Source organism: Tenrec ecaudatus, chromosome 7, assembly GCF_050624435.1.
Source record: "Tenrec ecaudatus isolate mTenEca1 chromosome 7, mTenEca1.hap1, whole genome shotgun sequence".
Classification (NCBI taxonomy): Eukaryota; Metazoa; Chordata; class Mammalia; order Afrosoricida; family Tenrecidae; genus Tenrec; species Tenrec ecaudatus.
The window spans coordinates 72,185,275-72,211,042 of NC_134536.1; the positions used below are offsets into that span (position 1 = coordinate 72,185,275).

Sequence of the window (25,768 nt, forward strand, 5' to 3'; positions counted from 1 at the left end):
AGTGAAGTTCTCATATGAAGATGAGGGGAATCTCAAACGGTTTGCCCCCACTAGAGCCGCTCTGCAAGTATTGGGCACAGAAGCACTCCAAATGGAAAGGATCGGCGTTAGATTGTTTAAAACTAAAAGAAAAAAAACCCACACAACCAAATTCACTGCCATTGAGTCTATTCGGAATCAAAGCAACCTGCTCTAAATCTTCATGGCAGGCTTAGCTTCCTATTTCCGCCAAAGGGCCGGCTGGTGTGTTTGAAATGCTGACCTGGCAGCACCCACAGAGTGCACAGAGGGGAAAAATAAAAGTTAACAGAGAGATCTTCAAAGTGCATCACTTCACAGGCTGTCATAAGGACCCAAGTAGATGACATTCTGGGGGAATAAACTCTAATTCAATCCCACCAATACAACATTAAGTTTGTAAGAAATCATTAAGTAAACTTATGAAATATAGGTTGTAAATGGTCATGGCGGCGTCAGAGGACTATTTCAGGTGTAGAGTAATGTTAATGTCACACGTGAAGTTTTCTCATGTGTTGTCTGCTGTGGCAAATGTGTGTCAGCATACTTGGTAAACACTAAGAAATCACCAACAGGAAACATCCTGAAGAAACAAGGAAAGTTAGCAATATAGCACATCAGAAGAAAGCAGCTAAATAAATACAGTAACAGAAAATTCAGAATAGAAAAAACAGTTGCAAAGCACAAACAAATAGCAAAGTGAGTGATGTAGATACTTAATTTTTAGGAATAATCTTAAATATGAAAGGTCTAAATGCCCTACATAAAAGTCAGAAAGCAGATTGAATTAAAATAATCCAAATGAAACACGATCTAGTCTTTTGTTTATAAGAAACAGATCTTAAACCACGGGACACAAACGGATGGAAAATAATAAAGAGATAGAGAAAAAGTGTCAATGCAACTACGCCTGATCTGGTTTTCAACATTTTCTAGGCCTTTGTGTTTATTCATATGGGGGTTTATCTCAGCTGTGTTAAGTTATTAGGGGTCTCTCTCTTGATTTTTTGTTACATATTTTTCTGTTTTTCAGTAAATGAAACCCAGGTGGATGTACCTATAGGGACAGCACATAGAACAAGGATTTCTGGGGGTACAGTGAGGGAGGGTATAAAAGGGAAGAAGGAAAAAAATGTTTTCAAACTGATTGTGGCAGCCGTTGTACAATACTGCTTGATGTAATTGAACTATGGAATGATATTGGATGAAACTATTTTAACAGAAGAGAAATGACCATATTGAAAGCTACTAAAATAGACTTTAAATCAAGATCTATTATAAGAGATAAAGGCATTTCATATTAGTAAAGAATAACCCAGCAAATAGGCATAAGACTCGGAATCCCACAAGGACAGTTCCACTGTCCTCTATGGTCACCATGAACCAGGAATCAATTTAATAGTATTGAATTATGCCCCCAGCATCAATGCACCAAAATAAAATAAATACCTAATATAAAGAATAAATAGTAAAAGCTGCAATAATGGCAGGGGTCAACACCACTTTCAAGCATGGACCAAACTCCAAACCAGACCCACTACCATACAGTCGACTCTGACTTCCAGCTACCTTATAAGTCCAAATAACTGCTCCCTTGGGTTTGCAAGTGTATAAACTTTATTGGAGCAGAAAACCTTGTCTTTCCCTAGATTCAAACTGCTCACCTTGCAGTTGGCAGCCCAAGATGTAACTCTCTATACCATCAGAGCTCCTTTCAATTATTAAAAGTTTCTGAAGGCATTGGGAACGTAAATCAAACTATAAGCCAAATAGACCTCATGGACATATGGAGAATGCGCCATCCAGCCATCAGAACCGTGAACAATACGTGCTTTTTTCTAGCACACAGATTATTTTTCAGATTGACCGTGTATATGCTAGGCCACAAAACAAGTCTCAAAAGCTTTAACAAGTTGAAATTATAAAGCATTTTTCTGATTAATGAAACTAGAATAAATACATGGAAATTAAATAGTATACTACTAAAAAACCTATTGAATCATAGAAGTCAAAAGTTAAAATTTCTAAACAATGCAAAATTGACAACAAAATAGCTCAACATGTTTTGGACTCAGAAAAAGTAACGAGAGAGAAATCTATGACAGTGCCTATATTAAAAGAGAATGACCCAACCTATAAATATGTGCATGTAGATCTATTTCCCCACCATCCTATAAAAATATATTTACATATGTGCCTGCCTATATTTAGACCTCTATAAATACCCTTTGTCTCCTACTTCTTTTCTCTATTTACTTTTACTTTTCTCTTGTCCCAGATGGACATTGGACCTCCACTCAAGTACTTACTCAATGCAAGACCATGTGCTATTAAATTGGCATTCCATGATGCACACCTTCCTGATACGATCACTGAAGACAAAGTGGGTACATAAGCAAATGTGGTGAAGAAAGCTGATGGTGCCCGGCTATCAAAAGATAAAGCGTCTGGGGTCTTAAAGGCTTGTAGATAAACAAGCAGCTATTTAGCTCAGAAGCATCAAAGCTCACATGGAAGAAGCATACCAGCCTGTGTGACCACAAGGTGTAGAGGGGATCAGGTATCAGACAGCAAAGAACAAAAAGATAATATTAGTGGGTGCTCACCTTCCTGATATGATCACTGAAGACAAATGTGTGCATAAGCAAATGTGGTGAAGAAAGGTGATGGTGCCCGGCTATCAAAAGGATTTAGTGTCTGGGGTCTTAAAGGCGTGAAGATAACCAAACAGCCATCTAGCTCAGAAGCAACAAAGCCCACATGGAAGAAGCACACCAGCCTGTATGACCACAAGGTGTAGAAGGGATAAGGTATCAGACATCGAAGAACAAAAATCATATCATTGGAAATGAGGGTGAGTGTAGAGTGGAGACCCAAAGCCCATGTGTAGGCAACTGGACACCCCCTGACTGAATGACTGTGGGGAGGAGATGAGCCAGTCAGGGTACAGGGTAGCAATGATGAAACATACAACTTTCCTCTAGTTCTTAAATGCTTCCCCCCACTATCATGATCCCAATTCTGCCTTACAAATCTGGCTAGACCAGAGGATGTACACTGTTATAGATAGGAACTGGAAATACAAGGAATCAAGGACAGATGGCCCCTTCCAGAACAATGAGGAGAAGGTGCGGTAGAAAGGGGGAGCTTATTACAGGGATATCTACATACAACCTTCTTCCTGGTGGATGGATGACATAAAAGTGGGTGAAGGGAGACATCAGATAGTGTAAGATAAGACAAAAATAATAATAATTTATGAATTAGAAAGGATTCATGAGGGAGGGGTAGTGGGGAGGGAGGGGGAAAATGAGCTGATAAGGGCTCAAGTAGAAAGTAAATGTTTTGAGAATGATGATGGCAACAAATGTACAAATGTGCTTGACACAATGGATGTATATATGGATTGTGATATGAGTTGTACAAGCTCCCAAAAAATGATTTTAAAAAATAAAGAACAACTCAAAATTTATTTAAACCAACAACTTGAACAAAAATCAGAAACTGGACACAAAATATCATCAATTGGCCAGGGCATTATCATCCTTATTTTATGGACCGGAAAGGGAACTTCTAGCATTGTGCCCGCTGCTGAAGTATGCCGATGGATCGTCTGTAAATCCCTGGAGCTTCTTTTCACCGCTGCCTTTATTGCAACTTGAGCTAATTCTGTCCGTACCACTTACTCTGATCATATGCCATCCTATGAAGTGATTTTTTTAAATGATTGACCAGTTCTTTTTGGTACAGTGTTGCTGTGTATTCAATCCCCCCACCCCTGCTTTTTAAAAAATCATTTTATTGGGGGATCTTACAACTCTTATCGCATTCTTCACTTTAATTATATTAAACATTCGTACTTGTTGCAATCATCATTATCTAAAAATTTACTTTTTATTTGAGCCCTTGGTATCACCTCTTCATTTTTTCCTCCCTTACCCCCCCAACCCACCCTGGTGACCCCTTGATAAATTATACATCATTATTTTTATATTTTACAATCACCGTTGTCTCCCTTCACCCACATTTCTGTTAGTCATCTCCTTGAGGGGAAGGGGGCGTAGGGAGGATGGGGGCAAGGGACTTATGCTTCAGTCATTGCAATCAGGTCCGTTCCTCCCCTCCTCTCCCCAACTTCCCCCTGGTATCACTGCTCCCATTTCTGTTCCTGAGGGGTTTATCTGACCTGGGTTCTGTGTGTCATGAGTTCCTATCTGTACCAGTGAACATGCTCTGGTCTAGCCAGAACTGAAAGGCAGGACTGGGGTCATGATAGTGGGGGGTGAGGAAGCCTCAAAAGTGAATAATTAGCTCAACCAGAATGGTTTACCGTTGTGGAGATGAGGTCAGCATAGGCCAGTCCTGCACCCTCCTCACAGTTGTTCTTATGTGTGAGCCCATTGTTTCTTACTTAAATGGCATAGTTAGTTCTCCACTCTACTTGTTTATGTACATGAGCTTTATGCATAATTTTTTAATCGTTTTATTAGGGGCTCATACAATTTTTTCCACAATCCACACATACATCAGTTGTGTAAAGCACATCTGTACATTCATTGCCCTCATCATTCTAAAAACTTTTGCTCTCCACTTAAGCCCCTGGCATCAGCTCCTCATTTATCCCCTCCCTTCCCGCTCCCCCTCCCTCGTGAGCCCTTGGTAATTTATAAATTATTATTTTGTCATATCTTGCCCTGTCTGACGTCTCCCTTCACCTACTTTTCTGTTGTCTATCCCCCAGGGAGAAGGTCATATGTAGACCCTTGTAATCGGTTCCCTCTTTCCAACCCACTCTCTCTCTACCCTCCCATTATTGCCACTCATACCACTGGTCCTGGATTCCCTGTGTTTTCCATTTCCTTTCTGTACCAGTCTACATCCTCTGATCTAGCCAGACTTGCAAGGTAGAATTCGGATCATGATAGTGGGGGGTGGGGGGGGGGGGTGGGGGGGAGCATTTAGGAACCAGAGGAAAGTTGTATTTTTCATTGTTGCTACACCGCACATTGACTGGCTCGTCTCCCCCAAGACCCCTCTGCAAGGGGATCTCCAGTGGCGGACAAATGGGCTTTGTGTCTCCACTCTGCACTCCCCCCTCATTCACTATGGTAAGATTTTTTTGTTCTGATGATGCCTTATACCTGATCCCTTCGACACCTTGTTATCACACAGCCTGATGTGCTTCTTCCATGTGGGTTTTGTTGCTTCTGAGCTAGGTGGCCGCTTGTTTACCTTCAAGCCTTTAAGACCCCAGATACTATACCTTTTGATAGTCGGGCACCATCAGCTTTCTTCACCACATTTGCTTATGCACCCATTTGTCTTCAGCAGTTGTATCATGGAGGTGAGCACACAATGATATGATTTTTTGTTCTTTGATGTCCGATAATTGATCCCTTCAGCACCTCGTGATCACACAAGCTGGTGTGTTTTTGCATGTGGGCTTTGTTGCTTCTTAGTTAGATGGCCACTTGTTTACCCTCAAGCTTTTAAGACCCCAGACGCTGTATCTTTTGATAGCCAGGCACCATCAGCTTTCTCCACCACATTTGCTTATGCACCTGCTTGGTCTTCAGTGGTTGTGTCGGGAAGGTGAGCATCATAATATGCCAATTTAATAGAAGAAAGTATTCTTGCATTGAGGGTGTACTTGAGTAGAGGCCCAATGTCCTTCTGCTACCTTAATAATACTAAACCTATAAATATAGACATAGATCTATTTCTCCATCCTCGTATATAAATATATTTGCATATGTACATGTCTTTATCTAGACCTCTATAAATACCCTTTGCCTCCCAGCTCTTTCCTCTATTTCCCTTGACTTTCCTCCTGTCCCACTATCATGCTCAGTCCCCACCTGGGTATCAGCAATTCCTCTTGGTTACATTACCCTTGATCGTGCCCTACCAGGACTCCCACACCCACCTCACCACCAATTTGGATCACTTGCTCCCTTGTCCCTGGGTTTGTTAACACCACTTCCTTTCTTCCCACCTCCCCCTATCACATGTCCCTCTGGAACTTTTGGGCCCATTTTTTTCTCTTCCAGATTGTTCATCCAGCCTATCTTATTTAGACAGACCTGCGGAGATAATAACATGCACAAAAACAAGACAGAGCAAAACTAAGCAACAATATACAACAAAACAACAAACCACTGACAAAGCACAACAAGAAAGAAAAGCTTGTTGTTAGATAATTTTTAAAACAATAAATATTAACTAAGTGTAAGTTACCATTGACTGTGATAGATTGATAGCTATCAAAGATGAATAGGCTTTGCTGTCTACCTGTTTAGAGTAGATTGAAAATTGCATGACTTGTATCATTTGGGATTCAGTAAAGGAAACAAAAACCATTATAGATAAAATGGAAATACAGATTGTGGGGTTTTTTTATGAGAAATGTAGCCCATGTTAGAATTTCAGACCCTCCGGAAGTGACTGTACCCACAGCAACAATTATGAGGATGCTGTTGTACATGCTATTGCTGTTAGGTGCTGTTCTGTCAGTGCCGACCCATAGCAACCTTATCTCTGCACAATAGAAGGAAAGTGCCCAGTCCTCCTCTCAGGCAGAGCGACAGGCCAGCCGCTGCTTCATCAGCTCCCAAGGCTGAGCGATAAGCGTTCTCCCACAGACCATGAACCATGGAAGGTGTTGGTCCTGTCTCATTTGCCAAAGGAGCGAGCAACTTTACCCCCACATCGAAGCCTTGCCATCCTTGCCCCTAAAGAATACGCCGGGCCTACTTGCAAGACTGATTGGTTTGACCTTTTAGTAGTCTCTAGGAATTGGAACCTAACAGCAGCGATGTGCGGGAATTTCACTACTGGCTCATCTTTCTCACTGGAGGTGAGCGTGAGAGCCCCGCTCCTACTTCTGAGTTCACTCGTTTTCTATCCAGCAGGATGGCAAAATCATTGTTTGGTGGGATTAACGAAGACTGGATAGAAGGGCCAGACCAAATAATTCCCTGCCATTTGTCCTACACTTCTTGAGTGCAGTGCCTTCCAGACATGCTGCATTCTTTCACCATTCTTTTTCTACTGCCTCAAATAGCCTCCCTCTTGCGACAAGATTTTACTTTTATTTCCAGACCCACATTTCACATATTTTAGTAAAGGCTTCTCTGATAAAACTAGCTGATCTTTGACCCATTCAGGCAGAAAATGTGGATTCAGTACCAGCAATGTAGAAGGCACTCTGCCATGTCTGAGCAACACAAACATAAATTAACCATAATGCTACTCTGCACTTTTCCCACGTTCAGTTGTGTCCACATGGTAATATAGCAAACACAGTTAATAGAAAGAAATTGAGTGTTCGTCCGGGCGTCTGTCTTCCTTACAACTGAAGATTACGCAGCCCATACCCAGGGATAGATTTCAGGCTCTGGGTCAATTCTGACTCATAGTGGCCCTGTCGGTGGGGTAAAGCTGCCCTGGCAGGTTTCCGAGACTAACTTTTTAAAGAAATAAAACTCCTTGTCTTTCTCCCAAAGATTGCTGGTGGTTTTGAGCAGCATCCCTTCCACTTAGCAGCCCGTGGTGGTTGTTGTTGCTGTTGTTAGGTTGCTAGCAAGTCAGTTCCAACTCATAGGCGCCCTATGTACAGCACCGCCCAGTCCTGTACCCTCCTCACAATTGTTTTTATGTGTGAGCCCATTGTTGTTTCTTAGTTAAATGTGACTTAGTTCTTCACACTACTCATTTTTCACTATTGTGCTTTGTAAATTTCTTAAAAGTACTGAAGAATGTAAATGATTATATGATGACTATGCCATTATTAACTCTACATCATCACAAGCTCCGATTATATAGCTGTACTGTACATAGACAGTGTTTTTCTCTCAGGAACTGTGGAACTTAAACTTTACTGTCGACCAGATTAGAATTAAACATCCAAGCACATGAAAAGGAAGAACTGAGATTAAAGTTACAAGGAGATGTCACCCTATACCTTATGTAATAGCTGAATTTTAAAAATAACAATAGCAAATGCTAGCAAGTATGGGAAGGAACTAGAATTATTCGCTATTCCTGATGACAACGAAAAATGGATGGCCACTCTGGAAAGTGCTTTGGCAGTTTTTATTAAGTTAAACATGTTGATAATGTAATACAACACTCTCACTTTGGGCATCTGCTCTAGATTCCCCCATATTTACATAAATGTTCATAGAGGCTCTATGGACAATTGCCCAAAACTGGGAACCATGCAGTGTCTTATAATGGGTATGAATGATCATCTGTAATATACTCATCCATACCATGGAATACAACACAGCAATTAAAAACAGAGAGTGAGAAGTATTAATACCCCCCCAAACTAGCTCAATCTCAAAGGCCTTGCACGGAATAAAAAAAACTAGTCTCAAACATTTATCTATTGTCTGATTCAACTGATACAGCATTCTTGAAGTGACAAAGTGTAGGGATGACGAACAGCAGTGTTTTTTGAGGGTATTATTGGGTGAGGAGAACATAAGACCAGTTTGGGAGGCTAAGGAAGTATTCTGTAACGTGACTCCGGTGGCAGTTCACGATTGTGTGTCTGTGTTAAAGTTCAGAGAACTGTGCACCAACAGGGTAAAAGTAGTCACATTTATTGCATCTTAAGTTTGAACATTTATACAGCCACAGCTCCCTGGGTTTCATTCTTAGGGGTTTCAGTTTCTTTCCACAGTGAGCTCTGTCAGACAGCCACTGACTCATCCAGATTAAAATACAGTGCAGGAAAAAACAGTCTGGACATTTTTTACATAATTGTTCATGCCAGTACCTGCTGAACCAATTTACAAAGAAACAGAGTGGCAAGAGAGGAGTGGCCCTTAGTACCTCTTAGTTCCTCACAGAGTCAGGGAGCATGCTCCAAGTTAGTGGGAGGTGCTGGCTGTAGTCTGCTTGCTACTTCTTGAGAGTATTCGCATCATGGTTAAATAAGCCTGTGTTTTACTTCCTGTGTCATCAGTGCAAAGGTCAGAACTACCCACAGCTACCTCACCTGGGCTTTCACACCAGGATAAGCCACTGTAAGAAGTCCATCAAGGAAACAGCGCTCCAGCCATATGCTTACGTAGAGTACCTCCTCCAGACCATGGCTTTTAGTGTTCTCTGTTAGGTCTGAGTCTCTGCTCCTTACTGTTAGAGCAAGAATGCAGTAGATAAAACGTTTCTCCTCTTCCTACCCTTGCCTCTGAAAGAACTCTGTTGTGTCTTGGCAGATACTCCACAAGAAAGAAGCTTTGCCCTAAAGTTACTCCTTAAATGACCTGTGATTGATTAGGTGAAATGCTTATAAAGTAGAATATAATGTGATCTTGTACTAAATATGTGATCAAAGAAGTAAGATATCACAAAGGAATTTAGTATTAAATTGAGAAAACATAAACAAGCAGCTTGGTGCTTTAAAATATGATGAGAGATCCAAACTTGTTAACAATAAAAGTTGGGCTTTTATTCTGTTTCCCTTCATAAAAAGTGCCGCCAGTGCCTCCCATATTTTAATGTTTGTTTGCTACAATTACTTCATTAGTCTATGGCACACTTTTTAATACTCCTGTTTTTGACGTCGAACCTTGTGCAACGTTTTAGCAGTGATGAAATGGTCCATATAAGAGCAACCTAATTAATGATGGGTGGGGGAAAAAACTACTTTAAGAAGATTGGCAGTGAAAATAGTGCTTGTCTGAGAAGAAAACTGCTGCAGCCATATACCTCTAGCATATTTAATCAAATGTATATATAGAATGCAGAATGATTTCTAACAGACCAAACACACTATACAAAAATAGGATAGGGATGTTATCCCTCACACACTTGAGACTTGAAGAAGGTAGTCTTTTTTTATGAATAAATGTTTTTGCGGTTTTTTGGACTCTAAAAAATTCAAAAATGTGTAAGTTGCTATTTACCTCTCTGGCCACTAGATGGTGTGGTTTATTAATGTGTTTACCTTCAGTATATAATTGAAGACAGTTTCATGGAGTGCTTGCTACTTTGGATCCATTTTTAATTATTATTAACATTGCATTTGAAGTGACCCTAGATATAATTAAGTTGGGTAAGTCTGGACTAGAACCTCAATCTCCTGAAACTCCAAGTAACCCAAAGTCTTAGGTTCAATTCTGACGCATAGTGACCCTACAGGGCAGAGTAGATGCCCTATAGAGAATCCAGGGCTTCAATATGGAGGCAGCAGACGGCTACCTTCTTCTGTGGACTTCCTGTGGGTTTGAACCACTAAGTGTTTGGTTATGAGTCAAGACCTTAAACCACTGAGCCCTCAGATGTCCTCTTTGAGCCCCCGCTCGCTGCCAGTATTGTTTCCTGTACCCAAGAACCGAGGGAAATGTTTAAAGGACACTACTAAACGAGGGATAATGCAGTGCCGAGACCCTTAGCAAGTAAACATGTCCTGTAATGCCCACACAGAAGTTCTGACTCTATAAACACTACTTTCATCCCTGGTGGCAGAGTGCTGGACTCCTAGCCACCAGCTCCTCCACAGGAGGAAGATGAGGCTCTCTACTCCTGTGAAGCGTTGCCGTCTCTGAAACCCACAGTGGCACTCTCACCCTGCCCGGTAGGGTTGCCGGGAGTCAGAATGACTCCATAGTAGTGAGTGTATGTGCGTTTATATTTTTATGGAAATTCCCCCCTTAGGTGATATGCCATCGATGATTTATAGCTCCTTGGTTATAGCTCTTATGAAGCTGCATATACAACCAAAGAAAAGACTGTGATGTGAAGTTGTATGCTTAGACCAGATATAAAGTTGAAGATCTAAGGCAAGTCATCCTATCGAAATTCACCAGAAACACCTATCGGTGAAAAACGGTTGGCTTTCTTGACTCCTTGCAATGAGGACCAGTACATACCCTGGGGAGTCTTGGAGAATCTGAGTAGGAGGATATTAGAAAGGACTCATATGGGATTAAGGCTTATATTACAGGATTCTTTTTTATGCAGGGTTCAAAGAAACAAGACTTTGCTTTAGTTTAGAGGTTCTCATGAAGTGAGAATGACTAAGATTTTGATCTTAAGTCTTATCTAACCGGGGAGAGTAATAGGATCAGGCAAAAACTGTAATTGGTGAAAAAAAAGCAGCTACTCCTTAGCCAGCATAGGGGATGTGTGGTCATTTTTGTAGTTTGGACAGTGTTTGTGTTTTACTTTGGTTCCCACACAATGACAAAGTGGACTTGCTTTTGTCTTTACCACCCTGACACCAAGAGCCTGGTCAAATGACTGTGGTTGTTCACGCCCAACAGGTGGGGCTGTGAGTGCTACCCTAGCTCCTAGCCACACCAAGGCCCACGTGGTAGTTAGTTGCAGACCAACCAGCCCCTGGCTTTCAGGGCCTTCTCTCCTTTTTATCACAGGAAAGGGAAACGGTCAGGCTGTCCCATTGTGATGCTGGGCGTGTGATCCCAAAGGGTTGGAATCCTTGATTCGGCATACAGTGGAATGTCCTTTTGGGAAGTTTGTTGAAGAATGGTTTGAATGACTGGATAACAATGATTGTCATGACGGTTATTGGTTTTAACAATCCATGTATAGGAAAGCACTGCATGATAAACCAAATAATGCATGTTTGTGTGAAGCATTGATAACGTAAAATATGATCTTGTATGAAATACATCTAGCTAGAAAGGCATCACAAAGTACAGGAATTTAGTCTTAAATTGAGAAAGCTTAAAGAATCTGATGCATATGGATTAACAGAGGAGTGAAAAAGAGATTCTGAATATGAGGATATACTAAAAGGATCTAAATAGACGTTGGGGCAAGGAAGACAGCCACAAAGGCTTTTCGATGGTTTGGTTGAAAAGGGACAAGAGATATTTCAGAATATTTAAAGAATAATAATTGCATGTTAATTGCCAATCTTAACGTACCCAGGTTTCAATTGCTCCCCCAAACATACTCAGTTTTTCTCTGTCTACATCCTACAGCTGACTTCCTCCATGTTACTGCTTCTGTTTTTCAAGATTCATCTTATAACATTGTAATCACCCCCTTGCCAGTACTTCCCTCTCTCTTGCTCCTTTCCCCTGTCCTGACAGAAATCACAGGTTCAATACAACCTTCTCGTCATGTGCTACCTGATCATCTGGAAAATACTACCATGGCAACTAATCTTACTTTAATTTATAATCACAACCTGCCAGCTGGCCTAAGGAAGAGCGAGTGTGTGTGTGTGTGTGTGTGTGTGTGTGTTGGGGTAGGGGGGCTGTTGAGAGGCAGCCTCTAATAAAGGCAGAAACAAGATGATAGTATGGGTATACTATAGTATGGGTATACTATAGTATGGGTAAAGGAGGTAGTCTGCCAGGCAGTGAGTCAGGAACAGAAGCTGGAAAGCCCCTGAGATAGAGTCAGCAATAAAGGGACTTAGAGAAAAAGCAGACCCCTTCTGCTTGGTGTGCGTAAGGGAGGTTTGGGCACAAGATTGAGGTTTACATGGCTTTGCATTGTAAGGAATCAGATTGTTATTCTGAATGAGTTGGGAGCCACTGAGATACGTAATTTCAAACATTATTTGTATAAAGTACAATATATGTAGGTTTAGTAATATCTGAAGATGTTTATAAATTTTATTCTTTCTTCGATAACTCACTCAACAGCATTGCTAGTAGTTGAGGTTAATACAACGTAATAATTACTTTCTGTTTTGTTACTATCTCTACTAGGTACAAAAGTCAAGAAATAAGCAAGTACGAGAATTATTCCCGGATGGTTTTAGTATTCACCATGCAGGAATGCTTCGGCAGGACAGAAATTTGGTTGAAAATTTGTTTTCGAATGGGCATATCAAAGTCCTGGTCTGTACAGCTACCTTAGCCTGGGGTGTCAATCTCCCTGCTCATGCTGTCATTATTAAGGTAAGAGCTCGCCGTCCTTTGCACATGGATTGTCTGTATCTTAAAACAAACCTGGGGACTGGTTCACCTAGAAAAGTGTCCTGATGTTCCTGTTTCATTGAACATGAATGTTAGTACTTGTGTAGGCCCAGAATGATTTTCTCCAGTAAGAATCTCGTTCACATTGAGAACGTTTAGCTGTATCGTAGATGAGGAAAGGATTAGTTAGAATAAACGTTTGAGTTATTGTCTTATTTGCCTAATTTCAGTATTTGGCTCATCAAGATGATATCTGTCTGTGTTTATGTTAATTTGTATTAACTTTTCCTTGTCTAGGGAACACAAATATATGCTGCAAAAAGAGGATCTTTTGTTGACCTTGGGATTTTAGATGTCATGCAGATATTTGGCCGAGCTGGAAGACCACAATTTGACAAATTTGGGGAAGGAATTATAATCACAACACATGATAAACTCAGCCATTACCTCACGTTGCTCACTCAACAGAACCCAATTGAAAGTCAGTTTCTAGAAAGCCTCGCGGATAACCTCAATGCAGAGGTAAGATCTAGCAGTTGAAGGTTGGAATAGCATTTTCAGCTCTGTAAGAGTGACCCAAATAAAATAAGAGTTGAACACATTGCTATTTTGTTGTATTTAGGAATATGTCTTATACCATATGTAGTTGTGAAATAAAATAGACTGAATAGTAATGTTTAGTTTTGCGAAGTATAGAATGTGATTGTAACTGACAAGAGCATTACCAAGAGGCTACACTTTTAAACCCTGAGGTTCTATTGGAGGTCAGCATTCCAATGAGAAAGAAAGAAAGGCGGCAAAAGGACCAATCACAACAATTAGCATTTGCCATATATTACAAAGTTTTAAATGTGTTTTATGAAGCTCTTTTACCTTTATTAGGTCATTAAATTAACTTTGTTATATAAAATGATTGTTTAAATTGAGGGTAGAGTATGACAACTTATTTCACCTAAGTGTATTTAATTTTGTGCATTTTATACCAAAATATAAATACCAAACCCTGGAAGCCTGCTTAACTATTAACGTCTTAATTGGTAATGAGGATAAATAGCTTACAATTTAGAGTTCAATCATTTTAATGTCTTTTTACAAGTGTTCTGTGGGTGAAGGTTTACAGAGCAAGTTGGTTTTCCATTCAAGAATTCATACACATTTGGGCATTTATTGGAAGCGCCCCCCCCCCCCCCCCCCCCCCCGAAAGAGCAGTTCTCTTCCCTGCCGCCCTGTGTTTACTATTTCTCTTTCCCGGCCTGCATCCTGAGCTTTGTCCCTGGACAAAGTTGCCTTTTGTGTCTGAGTGGTTGATTGTTCTAATGCACAGACACCTCCTTAGCCCTGTTGTTCACCATATATGGCAGCCACCGCAGTGAGTTCATGTCTAGCCTTGGTTGGTTTCTCCAGGACTTCACCTCCAGTTCAAGTCTCTATCAGACCAGTAAACCTGGTTGTTGTTTTGGTTTGGGGTTTTGTTTTTCTTAGTAAATCATTTTATTGGGGGGCTCTTAAAACAATCCATACATTATTGTGTCAAGCACATTTGTACATATGTTGCCATCATCGTTTTCAAAACATTTTCTTTCTACTTGAGCCCTTGGTATCAGCTCCTCTGTTTCCCCCCTCCCTCCCACGCTCATGAACTCTTATTAATGATAAATTATTATTTTTATATGTAACACCATCCACTGTCTCCCTTCACCCACGTTTCTGTTGTTCATCCCCCTTGGGGGTGGTGATTTGTTTCCGTATTTCTCCCACTTGATCCACGTCTTCCAACTGTATCTTTTCTGGTACCTTTTCAGGACAGTCATCACTGGTAGCTAAGAAATATCTAGTTCTTTTGGTCTCAGAACCACAGCGTCTGATCCATTAGTCCTCCGGGCTGTTAGCGCCACTTTGAATCATCGCTCTTGCACTCAACATGATTCTACGCTGCACCCTTTCCACCTTTGTAGTTGACTCAAATTATTTTTATTGTGGTAAATAGATGTTTAAGAACACAGTTTACATTTCAACATTATTCATATGCACAGTGAAGTGACATTGTGTTCAATGTGAAATAAATGAAATCTAGTCAAATGTTATTTATCACAAGCAAGTCTTAAATCAGGTACTTCTAAACTGTTTGTAGAAGTTTCACTTACGTTCTAAAATGGCATTTCAATTATAAATCTCTTCGGGGGGTAAAAAACACCTGTCATCCCTTCTGTTAAGAAGCATGTAGTCCACACCGGGAGAAAAAGTTACCCAAATATGGTACGATGATGTTAGAAAGAAGATAATAAGTTCAACTGAAGATACCAAAATAACTGCCAAAATGTAGAGAAAAGAGAAAGTAGTTTTTGCAGCAAGTATCAGGAAATGGTACATAGGAGCTAAAACGGCGTCTGGGTTCTGAAAGATCTGTTTCAGAAAGCCTGGTGGGAAGTTAGAAAAACGGCATGTGGGACACTAGATTCTTCTATTAACACAAGTACAAGAAACGTGAAAAGACTCGATGGATAATCAGAGTGGTATATGTGTGCAATGGAATCGTATTCAGCATAATTCAGCTAATAAAAGGAATGAGCTCGTGGAGGGACAAGACGAGAGCACTCCTGAACTGTCCCATGTGCTGCAGCTCAGTGAGGGGCCTGAGCACTACCCAGCAGCCTCCTCCTGGTCATTGGCTTCCTCCTCTGATGCTTTTCAATTATGGTGCTGGCAGAGAAGATTGAGAGTACCATGGACACCCAAGAAACTGTCTGTCTTGGGAGAAGTACAGCCAGAGTACACCGTAGAAGCAAGGATGGTGAGACTCTGTCACATACTCTGGACATCTTACCAGTCCTTGAAGGCAGAGGGGCATTGAAAAAGAAAAGGCCTTTGAAAAGTTGGATCGACCCAGTGGCTGCGCCGATGGGCTCCAAGGTAGCAGCAAAGGGGAGAAAGGTGCAGGGCCAGGCAGTCGTTCATTCTGTTGCGTACAGTCACTGAGTCAGAACCGACTGGACGGCACCTGGCTCGAGAAGAGAATGACTCTTTTTCAGCCATTAAAAACTTTTAATGCAAACACTGTGCTAAGTGCAATAACGCAGGTACAAAAGTACAAATATTGTATGAACCCACTTACACAAAGAGTCTAGAATAGGCCATTGATTAGAGATACTAGAGGCAGGGGCAAATGGGGAGTTACTGCTTAATGGGTATAGAATTTCTGTTTGAAGTGATAAAACGATTTTGGAAAAACTGTTCATGGTTGCACACGATTCTGAATATAACTAACGATACTAAATTGTACACTTAACATCAACTGTTTTATATATACATATATAATCGCAATTTTAAAAAATATTAGGTCTTTGATCAATAATAATTTTGATAGAATAAAGTGTAAAGTAATAACAATTGCAGTGGACTGAAGACCTGATAAATTCTGTGCTGGATACTTGTATATTTTCTCATCCTCTCAGAATGCCTCCTAAGTAGAAATTGTTAGATGGAAAGAGAGAAAACTTTTCCAAGATCACGCTGCTGGTTTTAGACTTCGGGTATCAACCCTCCCGCTCATGCCATCATTTACCGTATATACTTGTGTATACACCGAGTTTTTCAGCACACTTTTATAGCAGTTTTTGTGGTGAAATCAAGGAAGAGTATATCATAGGCACCATAGAACATTTTGAAGGAGTAAACATGAAGTACTGGTATTATTTTGCAGAAGACACAAAGTGAGTAAAATGCTGCCTCAGAAAATTCTTTTTCTTGGGGACTATAAAATACCCTCAGTGAAAGGTTTTGATCAAGCTGTGAGAAATTAAAACTAATTTGTGATCCATGGGTTCATCTCATATTCATCAAGAGCTCATTAGGTATGTCATTTCAGAAATGTCAAATAGCTGTATGCATAATTCTGTTTAGTATCATAAATCATATTCAAATAATGAGATAGATACCTTGAAATTTGTAGCTAATAGATACTTCAAAAATTTTGTGGAGAAATTCCATGTTTTTTTATTCCATTTTTCTCTGAAACTTCTGAAGCCCCCTTGAATCATGCGTTATAGACGTTGCTAACATTTCCTTCTAATATTTTGGTCTATTGCAATATTTTCCTTTGAAATTAATTTTTATTAGGGAAACAAACTCTGTCATTGTGCTCCGTGGGGTGCAGTCTCACGATTGATTTAGAACATGGTTGCTGCAGAGAAGGAATATATTTCAGAGAAACAACTGTGGCACATATCTGTTTTATAAAAAGTACCTGTGTGTGTGCCATTAAGTCATTTCTGACATGTAACAACAGAACAAAACACTTCCCAGTCCTGCGCCCTCTTTAAATCATTATATGTGATCCGGAGTTGCAGTCGTTCCACCAAAGTCTTTCCCCTTTTTACTGACTTTTTATTTTACCAAGCATGGGGATGCCCTTTCCGTGCCCTGGTCACTTCTGAAAATATGGCCAGAGTGTGGGAGACAAATCCTCACCATCCTTGATTCTAAGGATTATTCTGGCTGTACTTCTTCCAACACAGAGTTACGGGTTCTTCTGGCAGTGCGTGGCACATTTGATATTCTTTGCCAACACCATAATTTAAAGTACAGCACCACAATTTGACTATACCAGTTCTTTGGTCTTCCATTTTCATGTCCAGCTTCCACTGGTAGCCACTAGATGACAGCAAATATTTACAAATAAATTTTATTTTTGTCACTAGGTGGCATTTGAGGATTATCCTCTCAATGATATAACTTGTGAATTTTGGAGGGTGAAGGTAACCTCCTGCTATTGATGAACATTTAGAGGACTTGCGTTATTTTATTCTAATTCCTTTCCTTAACTCTTAGAATTAATAGCTGTTAATTTACTGAATCAATTTAGAAGAGATCAACCTTTTGTTTCCCTTTGTTAAATTTTCCTCCCGTAAGAGAGGTGTGATATTTTAAAATACAGGTCATAAAAAGTTAACCCAAATTTGGCTGTCAAATAATAGAATCACAAATGAGTGAGATTTTCCGTTTCGTAGCTTTATCACCAAAGTACTGTCCTTTCCCCCAAGCATTCTAGAAAATATTTAACTGATGCCCCAATAGTAAATATTTAAATATTGTAGCATAATGTCCTCACTTGCTCGGTTTTGTTCATGCTACTTTTATCTTATGGGAAGCCTTAAAGGATTGTTGTCTGGTGCTGTATTTCCCTGTGCTGCGGGTGGGTGGTTTGGGCATTTTAAATAAGTCAGTGTATATTTTAAAGGAAATAAAATACCTTATTCTTAATTTTGGTCATTTTTCTATTATCAGGGGAGTTAAGCTAGCAGCCCGTGGGCCGCATGTGGCCCCCAAGGTAATTTTTTGTGGCCCACAATGCTCTGGAACAAAATGAAAATAGGAAAAACTTGTTATGAGAAAAATAGCGCTGAGGGGAGATGGAGGCAATGGCTTACACATAATATTCCCTCGTTAACCCTTTCACTGCTGAAGAGTACACACGTGCCTTTCCTGGGGGCCGGTGGACTTGTGTAAACGCGCTGACTCAGTTCCAGCAACATTTGGAAGTGATATGTCTGCCACTCTCTGTGACACATAATGTAAACAGATAAATCCTCACTTCAAAATATAAATTTAACAAAATTTGTAAATGTGAAGTGGCCCGCGTGACTCTTGCCTGATATACCAAATGGCCCGCGTTTTAATTGAGTTTGACACCCTGCTCTATCTAATGACAAAGAATGTGTTATATTGGTGGAATAAGATTTATACATTTCTATATCTTAAATCCAACTAAGGACAGATAAGTGTCTACATATTTACTTCACAGTCACTTCAACAGAATATAAACATTAAAGAAAACATAAAAGTTTTCATGTACTCTGATATCCTACACTAAAATGAGAGGGTTATTTTTCTCCTAAAATATAATTAGAAAAAAGATTATATCTCCTCCTGTTATTAAATTAAGAAGTTAGAAAAAATTTTCAGGCAAAGGTTTCTAAAAATTATGATATTTTGACACCTGTATTAATTGCTAAAAGAAACATTTTAAAAGAAAAATGACTACAGATTCATTAGCTGAAGAAATACATATGAAACCTTTCATTAAAATTCTGTCTTAAAGTCATTATCTAATAATTCCTTTACTATTGCTATTCTGTTTTTAATTTATTTTATTCCATTAAATTAATAGTTAAGCTATTTTAAAAATGGTACTTTATTTTTATTTCCTTTAAGAATGTGATCCAAATAATTGTCCAATATTTATTATTATTAAAAATGTATAAATATCTACTTTTTCAAGAGTTAGTTTATACTTACCAGTTAAAACAAAACTAACATCTGCTCTTATTGTGTGACATTTTACAAGTGTTATGTATAATTAATATGCTTAAGTACCAATAAAATTCACTTCATTTTTATGCATAAATTAATGAGTTTTTTGTTGCATTCATATTGTATGTTTATACTATCAGTTCTTCAAACAGGTATCCTTACAGGTAAATCTAGTATCTTCTGTGGTTGTGGTATTAGTACACCAAACCACCAGCAAGAGCGATAATGCAGTGAATACTATTTTGACTTGACACAATTCTATTAATATTTTCCATAGTGTGATCACATAAAATGCAAGCTAACTAATTGAAAAGTATCTATCATACCTGACTTCCTAATTAAAATATAAGGTTTGATTTTTATAACTTTTTACAAAATATACTTTTGATGTGATGTGTATGCAATTCTAATGTATTTCTTTAATTTTTGCTGTTTTCTTGTTTTGCAGATTGCTCTAGGAACAGTGACTAATGTGGAAGAAGCGGTGAAGTGGATAAGTTATACATATCTTTACGTGCGGATGAGAGCAAATCCATTAGTATACGGCATCAGTCACAAGGCTTATCAGGTAGACAACTTTAAAAAACCTCCAAACTTTCTGTTTAGTTCTATAATTCTTTCATGATATGAGAGGATAGGTATTTGTTCCTCTTGCTCCATCTGTAAAGAATTATATACCTGGAAATATAAATAAAGAATGTTAATTTTTTTAATGCCAAGGAAAATTATATTTGTTCTCTGATTTATTTGCTTTTTTTAATAAAATAATTTCTTATTTATATCATTATAAGTAAATGTTCATATTGTTACCAATTTAGTATTCAAGTATATTTGCATTCACTATTTTGCTGTGACTTTTTTAGACTATATAATACATTTAGTTGTTTTTCTGTTGTTGTTTTTGATTTTTTAAGAGAAATTCTCAAACTAGCACCGCCACCCAGTAGGACAGGGTGGAGCTGCCTCTTTGAGTTTCCAGACCGTAATCCTTACTGGAGTGAGAGCCCTGCCTTTTTCCTGAGAAATGATGCCTAGGAAACTGGAAGACCTTTGTTAGTGACCGTATATGTTATATTCAGCATGTCCTTCTTAAGGGACTGCTTAAGCAGTCCCTCAAAGTCCTATTCCTAAATACAAGCTAGCTTCAATGAGCCTTTACCAGTCTGTTGGCGAGGATCAGTGCGTGGTAGCAGCGCTTCCCACACACTCTACAGATGGGTGGTCCACATGGCTCACAGATTCTGAGATCTTCTCGTTTCTTTAGAACTCTGTTTTATACACTGATTGCTTCCTCATTCCAGGTAAAATCCAATTGTTAGCCAATGGAAACATTATTTCACCATCATCAAAATAAGTAAAATTATAGGTCTCCATTTACTGCAAATTCATTATATATATGGTATCAGAGCAGTTGGCTCTCGCTGTATGTAAGTGTGTGAGTGTCTTTTCCTGTGATGTGACTATGGGAATTTAAGCTGAAGACTTAGGAGGGGGTGAAGGGAGAGGGTCAGGAAAGTAGCAGCAACAGGTAGTTTTAAAGCTGTTAATCTGAAACCATTGGGGGTTTATTCTTAGATTTACTCTAAATAGGATTCAACTCTCTGTCATCTCATTGAAACATCTGATAAATCTTCAAATGGTTATCTTGTATTTTTTTAAGCCAAAGTTTTTTCTTTTCCAATATGAAATACAGGTTCATTAAAACCGGTGTCTTTACACATTTTAAAGAATGTGGCACTAGCTATCTCATTTCATATATGGGCTTTGTCTAAATACTGCCACTATGAAAATATTCTGAAGAGATAAAAAAATACAACATATCTTCATAAGTTAATTCAACTCAAATCTTGGAACAAAATAAACACATCAATTGTTTCAAAATACTAAGATCAGAAGCCATTTTGTAAAAATTTCCATCCAATATTTAAATAAAAATTTTAATCATTCTTGGGGGCTCTTACAGTTCTTATCACAGTCCTTACATAACCCATTGTGTTAAACACATTTGTCCATATGTTGCCATCATCATTTTCAAAACATTTTCTACTTGGGCCCTTGGTATTGGTGGTCAGGCACCATCAGCTTTCTTCACTACATTTGGTTAAGCACCCATTTTGTGTTCAGCGGTCATGTCGGGAACCTTCAGTGTCATAGAAAGTGATTTTTTTTACTTCCAAAATACGTGGTTTAGCTGCCTGTGCAGTCAGAGATTTTTTAACTTCTTTTAACTCTTCTGTTTTCATTTTGACACTCAATATTTATTTGTAGCTACACAGCACAAATTAACTAACACAGGTCAAGTGGTTTAACATATCTTTATGGTTTAATGATGGGGGGTTGATAAACTGTTTTCAGATGAGCCTGGCGTATGTAGTATATCACCTATACCAAAATTTAAGCCTTTTGAATCTGGGTTATTTTCTACAGCTATTTCTTGCGTCTCATTTTTCTGGCTTTTAGATTTAATGTAGCGGTGGTTTTTGCCTGATTAAGCTGCTATGAAAATTGAAGTACAGACAATGAGGGCATGCATCACTTGTTTCTGAAGTATTTTTTAACTCTCTCCCCTTTTAAAGGTCACAGTTCACTTTCTTGCTAATGAATCAGAGCTTGACCTTCAGTATTTGATGTGTGCATACACACAGATAGACACATACATGGATTCAGGTACAGGTGTGTACATGTGAACACACAAAGACATCATACTGACAAGAACATGTGTTACTAGCTTATGCTCAAAGCACCAGTGCTAAAGTAAGATGTACAGTCTCAGAAACGCTAAGGTGTTCTACTCTTCTGCCTACAAGACCACTATGAGTTGGAATCAGCTTGATGGGAGGGGAATCTATTTTAATGTGGGAGAGAGAAGGCAGGCGTTGTTTTCACCTTATTCTTATATCTGATTTCTGAAATCTTAGAAGTTATGACTGTATAAACATTTTAGATTTGAAAGTCTTACAGATAACCTGAAGATAACATATAGACTACTAATTTTAATTAATTTTTAAAGCTTCTTTATTATGGTATCTCCTTAGTTTATAAAATATACTTCCTTAAATACTATGATTAAAATTCACCTATTTTAAGTAACACCTCAACAAAATATTCAATTACCATAAAAATGTATGTTTGCAAATGATAATTCCCTTTAAAAAGAGATATTTAAGTGTTTTTTGTTCCCCTTCTAGATGGATCCAGCATTAGAAAAACATCGAGAACAGTTGGTCATTGAAGTTGGACAAAAATTAGACAAAGCTCGTATGATTCGTTTTGAGGAGCGAACTGGATATTTTTCTTGTACTGATTTGGGCAGAACCGCCAGTCACTATTATATTAAATACAACACCATTGAGGTATTATTGTGCAGAGTTGATCAAATGAAATAGCATGTTTGTTATTAGCAGCAAAGACTTCCTGGCCCTCAACATACATTATTAATGCAAAATATTAAAACCAGTGCTTTCAGCAGTGCATTTACCTTACCTTCCATGATTCAACAGTACACACGTGGTAAAGGGAAACAAGCTTTTAAGTATAGCTCTATGTTACTTTTCTCCACTGCATATTCTGTGAACTGAATGCTATGTGCTTGGGACATGGTGTGAACATGCTGTGAAAAGTTGATAGGAGCCCCTGCCCTGCTCACCCTGCTTCTGGCAGAGCTGCAGGACAGGATGGCTGTGGCGACAGCACAGGCCGAGAGGGCAGTAACTAGCGGGAGACAGGAAGCAAGCAGACAAGTAGCAGCGGACGCGGGCTCCCCCAATACACCTCCCACCTGAGCAGCAAGAGCAGAAATTTTAAAAAGATGAGAACTTCTTTCCCTTAAAAAAAACAAAAGAAAGAAAGACACCTCCTGAGACCATAGCTGTATAGGTAACGAAACATTGCCCAAACAGATATTGAGCAGCACATGACTATTTTAAGAGCCCTGTTGCCATCCTGCTTAAGGGGTGTATGGCTATCAGTGGAGCCACCAAGTCTGAAACGGTGAGAGCATGTTCGTGAGCCCTGTGGAATAAGTACCTGAGTAATTTTAAGTTACTGTTGTCACTAAACAGTTAAAACTTAATTTCAGTTTGTGGAGAAACACCGACTAAGGTCTAGGAGGAGTAATAAAATTACGTCAGCCTGATTGTCGCATATCAGCAATTGAAGAAATTTGTAAGGAACTATGACTGCTCAATTTAGCCTTTCCTATTGTCTTTGAATATAGTTCTATGTAAGATAATATGCCACTATAATTACATTTTATAAAGTACATGCATGTATTCCTGTAAGTTCACACACACATTCATACATATGCATATATATATATATTATATATAGGAATACTCAAGAATCTTTCCTATGACTAGAGGTTTTACATGTGAAGACCCATGGATAAGGTCGGAAATGTGTTCAGGTGGATTTTAGCCTTGAATTATTTAATAAATAATTCAAATATTTTTAAACAGAATTTATTAAAAATGAATTTTTTTCAGAAATACAAATCCCTTGACCTGTGTGCAGCATAGGTCTTTGAGCATGTGGGTCACCCCGTGCCCCTGCAGGACAGAGTAGCTAGCTGCCTCTGTGGGTTCGGTGGCCGCGCGTCATCACCGAAGCGGAAGGCCTCCGCTTTCTCCCACAGTGCACCTGGGTTCCACCTGTCCACCTGCTTAGCAGCCCAGCTCCGAACCCACTGCACCACCAGGCTCGCTGTGAGTCAGGATCATCTGGACTGTTATTATTTTTCATTTATAGCCTATTGGTGCTGTTGGGTAAGCATTGGCCTCCTAACATCAAAGGTGGTGGCTCAAACGCACCAGCCGCTCCAAGGGAGAAAAATGAGACTCTCTGCTCCTATAGAGATTTACAGCGTCACAAACCCTATGTAGGTTCTTTAAGAGTCAGAATTGACATAATTAGTCAGTGGTTTATTTTTAAAATGTTTGCACTTGGCTGCTGACTGCAAGTGGTACTCAGTTGTACCACAGAAGAAAAGGCCTGCGGATCAACGTGCATCCAGATTAAAACCCTGCAGGGCAGTTCTACTCTGTAGCCAACTCAGCTGCCCGGAGCTGAGCCCACCAAGAAGAACAGCAACAGCAGAGGGGTTAGCCAGCTCATTGCCACTGCATTGATCCCGACATGGTGCTTAATGGGGTCAGGAAACATCTTTCCATCCTTATAAACTCTCCCCCTTTCCTCACCAAAGGACCTTGGTACGGTGTTCTAGGGGTTTGCATTGTCTTTAAAATATTTATTCTCACAACTTTCATTGGGTGATTGATCATCCCAACCCTTTTTTGCTAGCCCTTCGCTTTTTCTTTCACCGCAGATTAGCCTTTCCTGTCAATCCACTTGGTGGTGTGCTTACTGTGAAGATAGTTTTGTCTAGTTTCCATCTAGTTAATTCTAGCCTTTCTTTAGCATTGGCTTTCTTTGATATTGGTGATTGCTTGTTTGTCTTAATAGCCGATATTCTAACTTTCTACATACCTTTGCTATTAATCATGTGACAGACTTGCCAGGATCCTCAGGTTACTCATTTTTAGTTTTGCTTCTGATTTTTACATGCTGTACAAATAAGCTGAAGCAGTAAAAGTAGCTGCTGGGTAGCTGACTGAAACTCATGACAGCGCCCTGGGTTTTCAATGGCTGGATTGTTTGAAATACATTGCCAAACCTTTCTTCCAAGGCACCTCGCGTGGGCTCGAGCCTCCAGTTTTAGACTAGCCAGTTTATCCATGTATAGCACTTAGGGGAGGGGGGCTCCATGCCCAGTGTAGGACGGTGAGTGGTGCGTGTGTTCCATGTTCTGAAAATAAGCACAGACCAGCATGTTATGATGAACATTTGTTTAGACCTCTAATGCTGGTTTTACTTCCCTCTTTTTTCCTTCTAAAGTCTTTCATAGCGGATTCATTTTTAGTCTTACTTTGATACGTTTGATGATGTTTTTGAAGTAACCGTTTCGAATGCTACAGGTGGAGCATTAAAGTTTCTTTAAGAATTTGATTTATCGTCATGTTTTCAATTTCCAGTGTTATACTGAACTATCTATTTTAATCAAATATAACACTTATTTTGTAGACTTTTAATGAACTCTTTGATGCTCACAAAACAGAAGGCGACATCTTTGCCATAGTGTCTAAAGCTGAAGAATTTGATCAAATCAAGGTAAGATTTATTTTGGAGCTTCAATCAAGTACATGTAACAGATACACTTTAATGTATATATAAAAGCTTATAATTTATTGTTATTCTTAATGCAATATAGATGTATGTTCTTTATCAGCAGTATCCACTCTCCTAAGTTAGATGCTGTCATTTGTTATGTCATACTTCGTTCCAAGTCATATGTAATGTAAATGTGTTGTACAGTGATGAGACTTTTCAGGAAATAATAGGGTGTACATTTTGTTTTATTTGCAATATGAGGTTCACTGAAGAAAATATAAAAGACATGCATGATTCAAACTTAGATGTGGATATTTCTGTATCAGTTATAATTTAATCTTATTAACAGTAAAAACTTTATTACTCTG

The 25,768-nt window shown here is 39.1% G+C and overlaps 1 protein-coding gene across 4 annotated transcripts in view; it reads left to right on the forward strand.

Annotated features, from left to right (window-relative positions):
• ASCC3 (activating signal cointegrator 1 complex subunit 3) overlaps window positions 1-25,768 on the forward strand; it is a 344,981-nt gene that overhangs the window by 177,536 nt on the left and 141,677 nt on the right. For all 4 annotated transcript variants that reach the window (XM_075554730.1, XM_075554729.1, XM_075554728.1 and 1 more), the window contains exons 15-19: window positions 12,717-12,908; window positions 13,224-13,448; window positions 19,684-19,803; window positions 22,424-22,588; window positions 25,314-25,400. In XM_075554730.1, coding sequence (XP_075410845.1) covers window positions 12,717-12,908; window positions 13,224-13,448; window positions 19,684-19,803; window positions 22,424-22,588; window positions 25,314-25,400 — 789 coding nt within the window. The remainder of the gene's footprint in view (window positions 1-12,716; window positions 12,909-13,223; window positions 13,449-19,683; window positions 19,804-22,423; window positions 22,589-25,313; window positions 25,401-25,768) is intronic.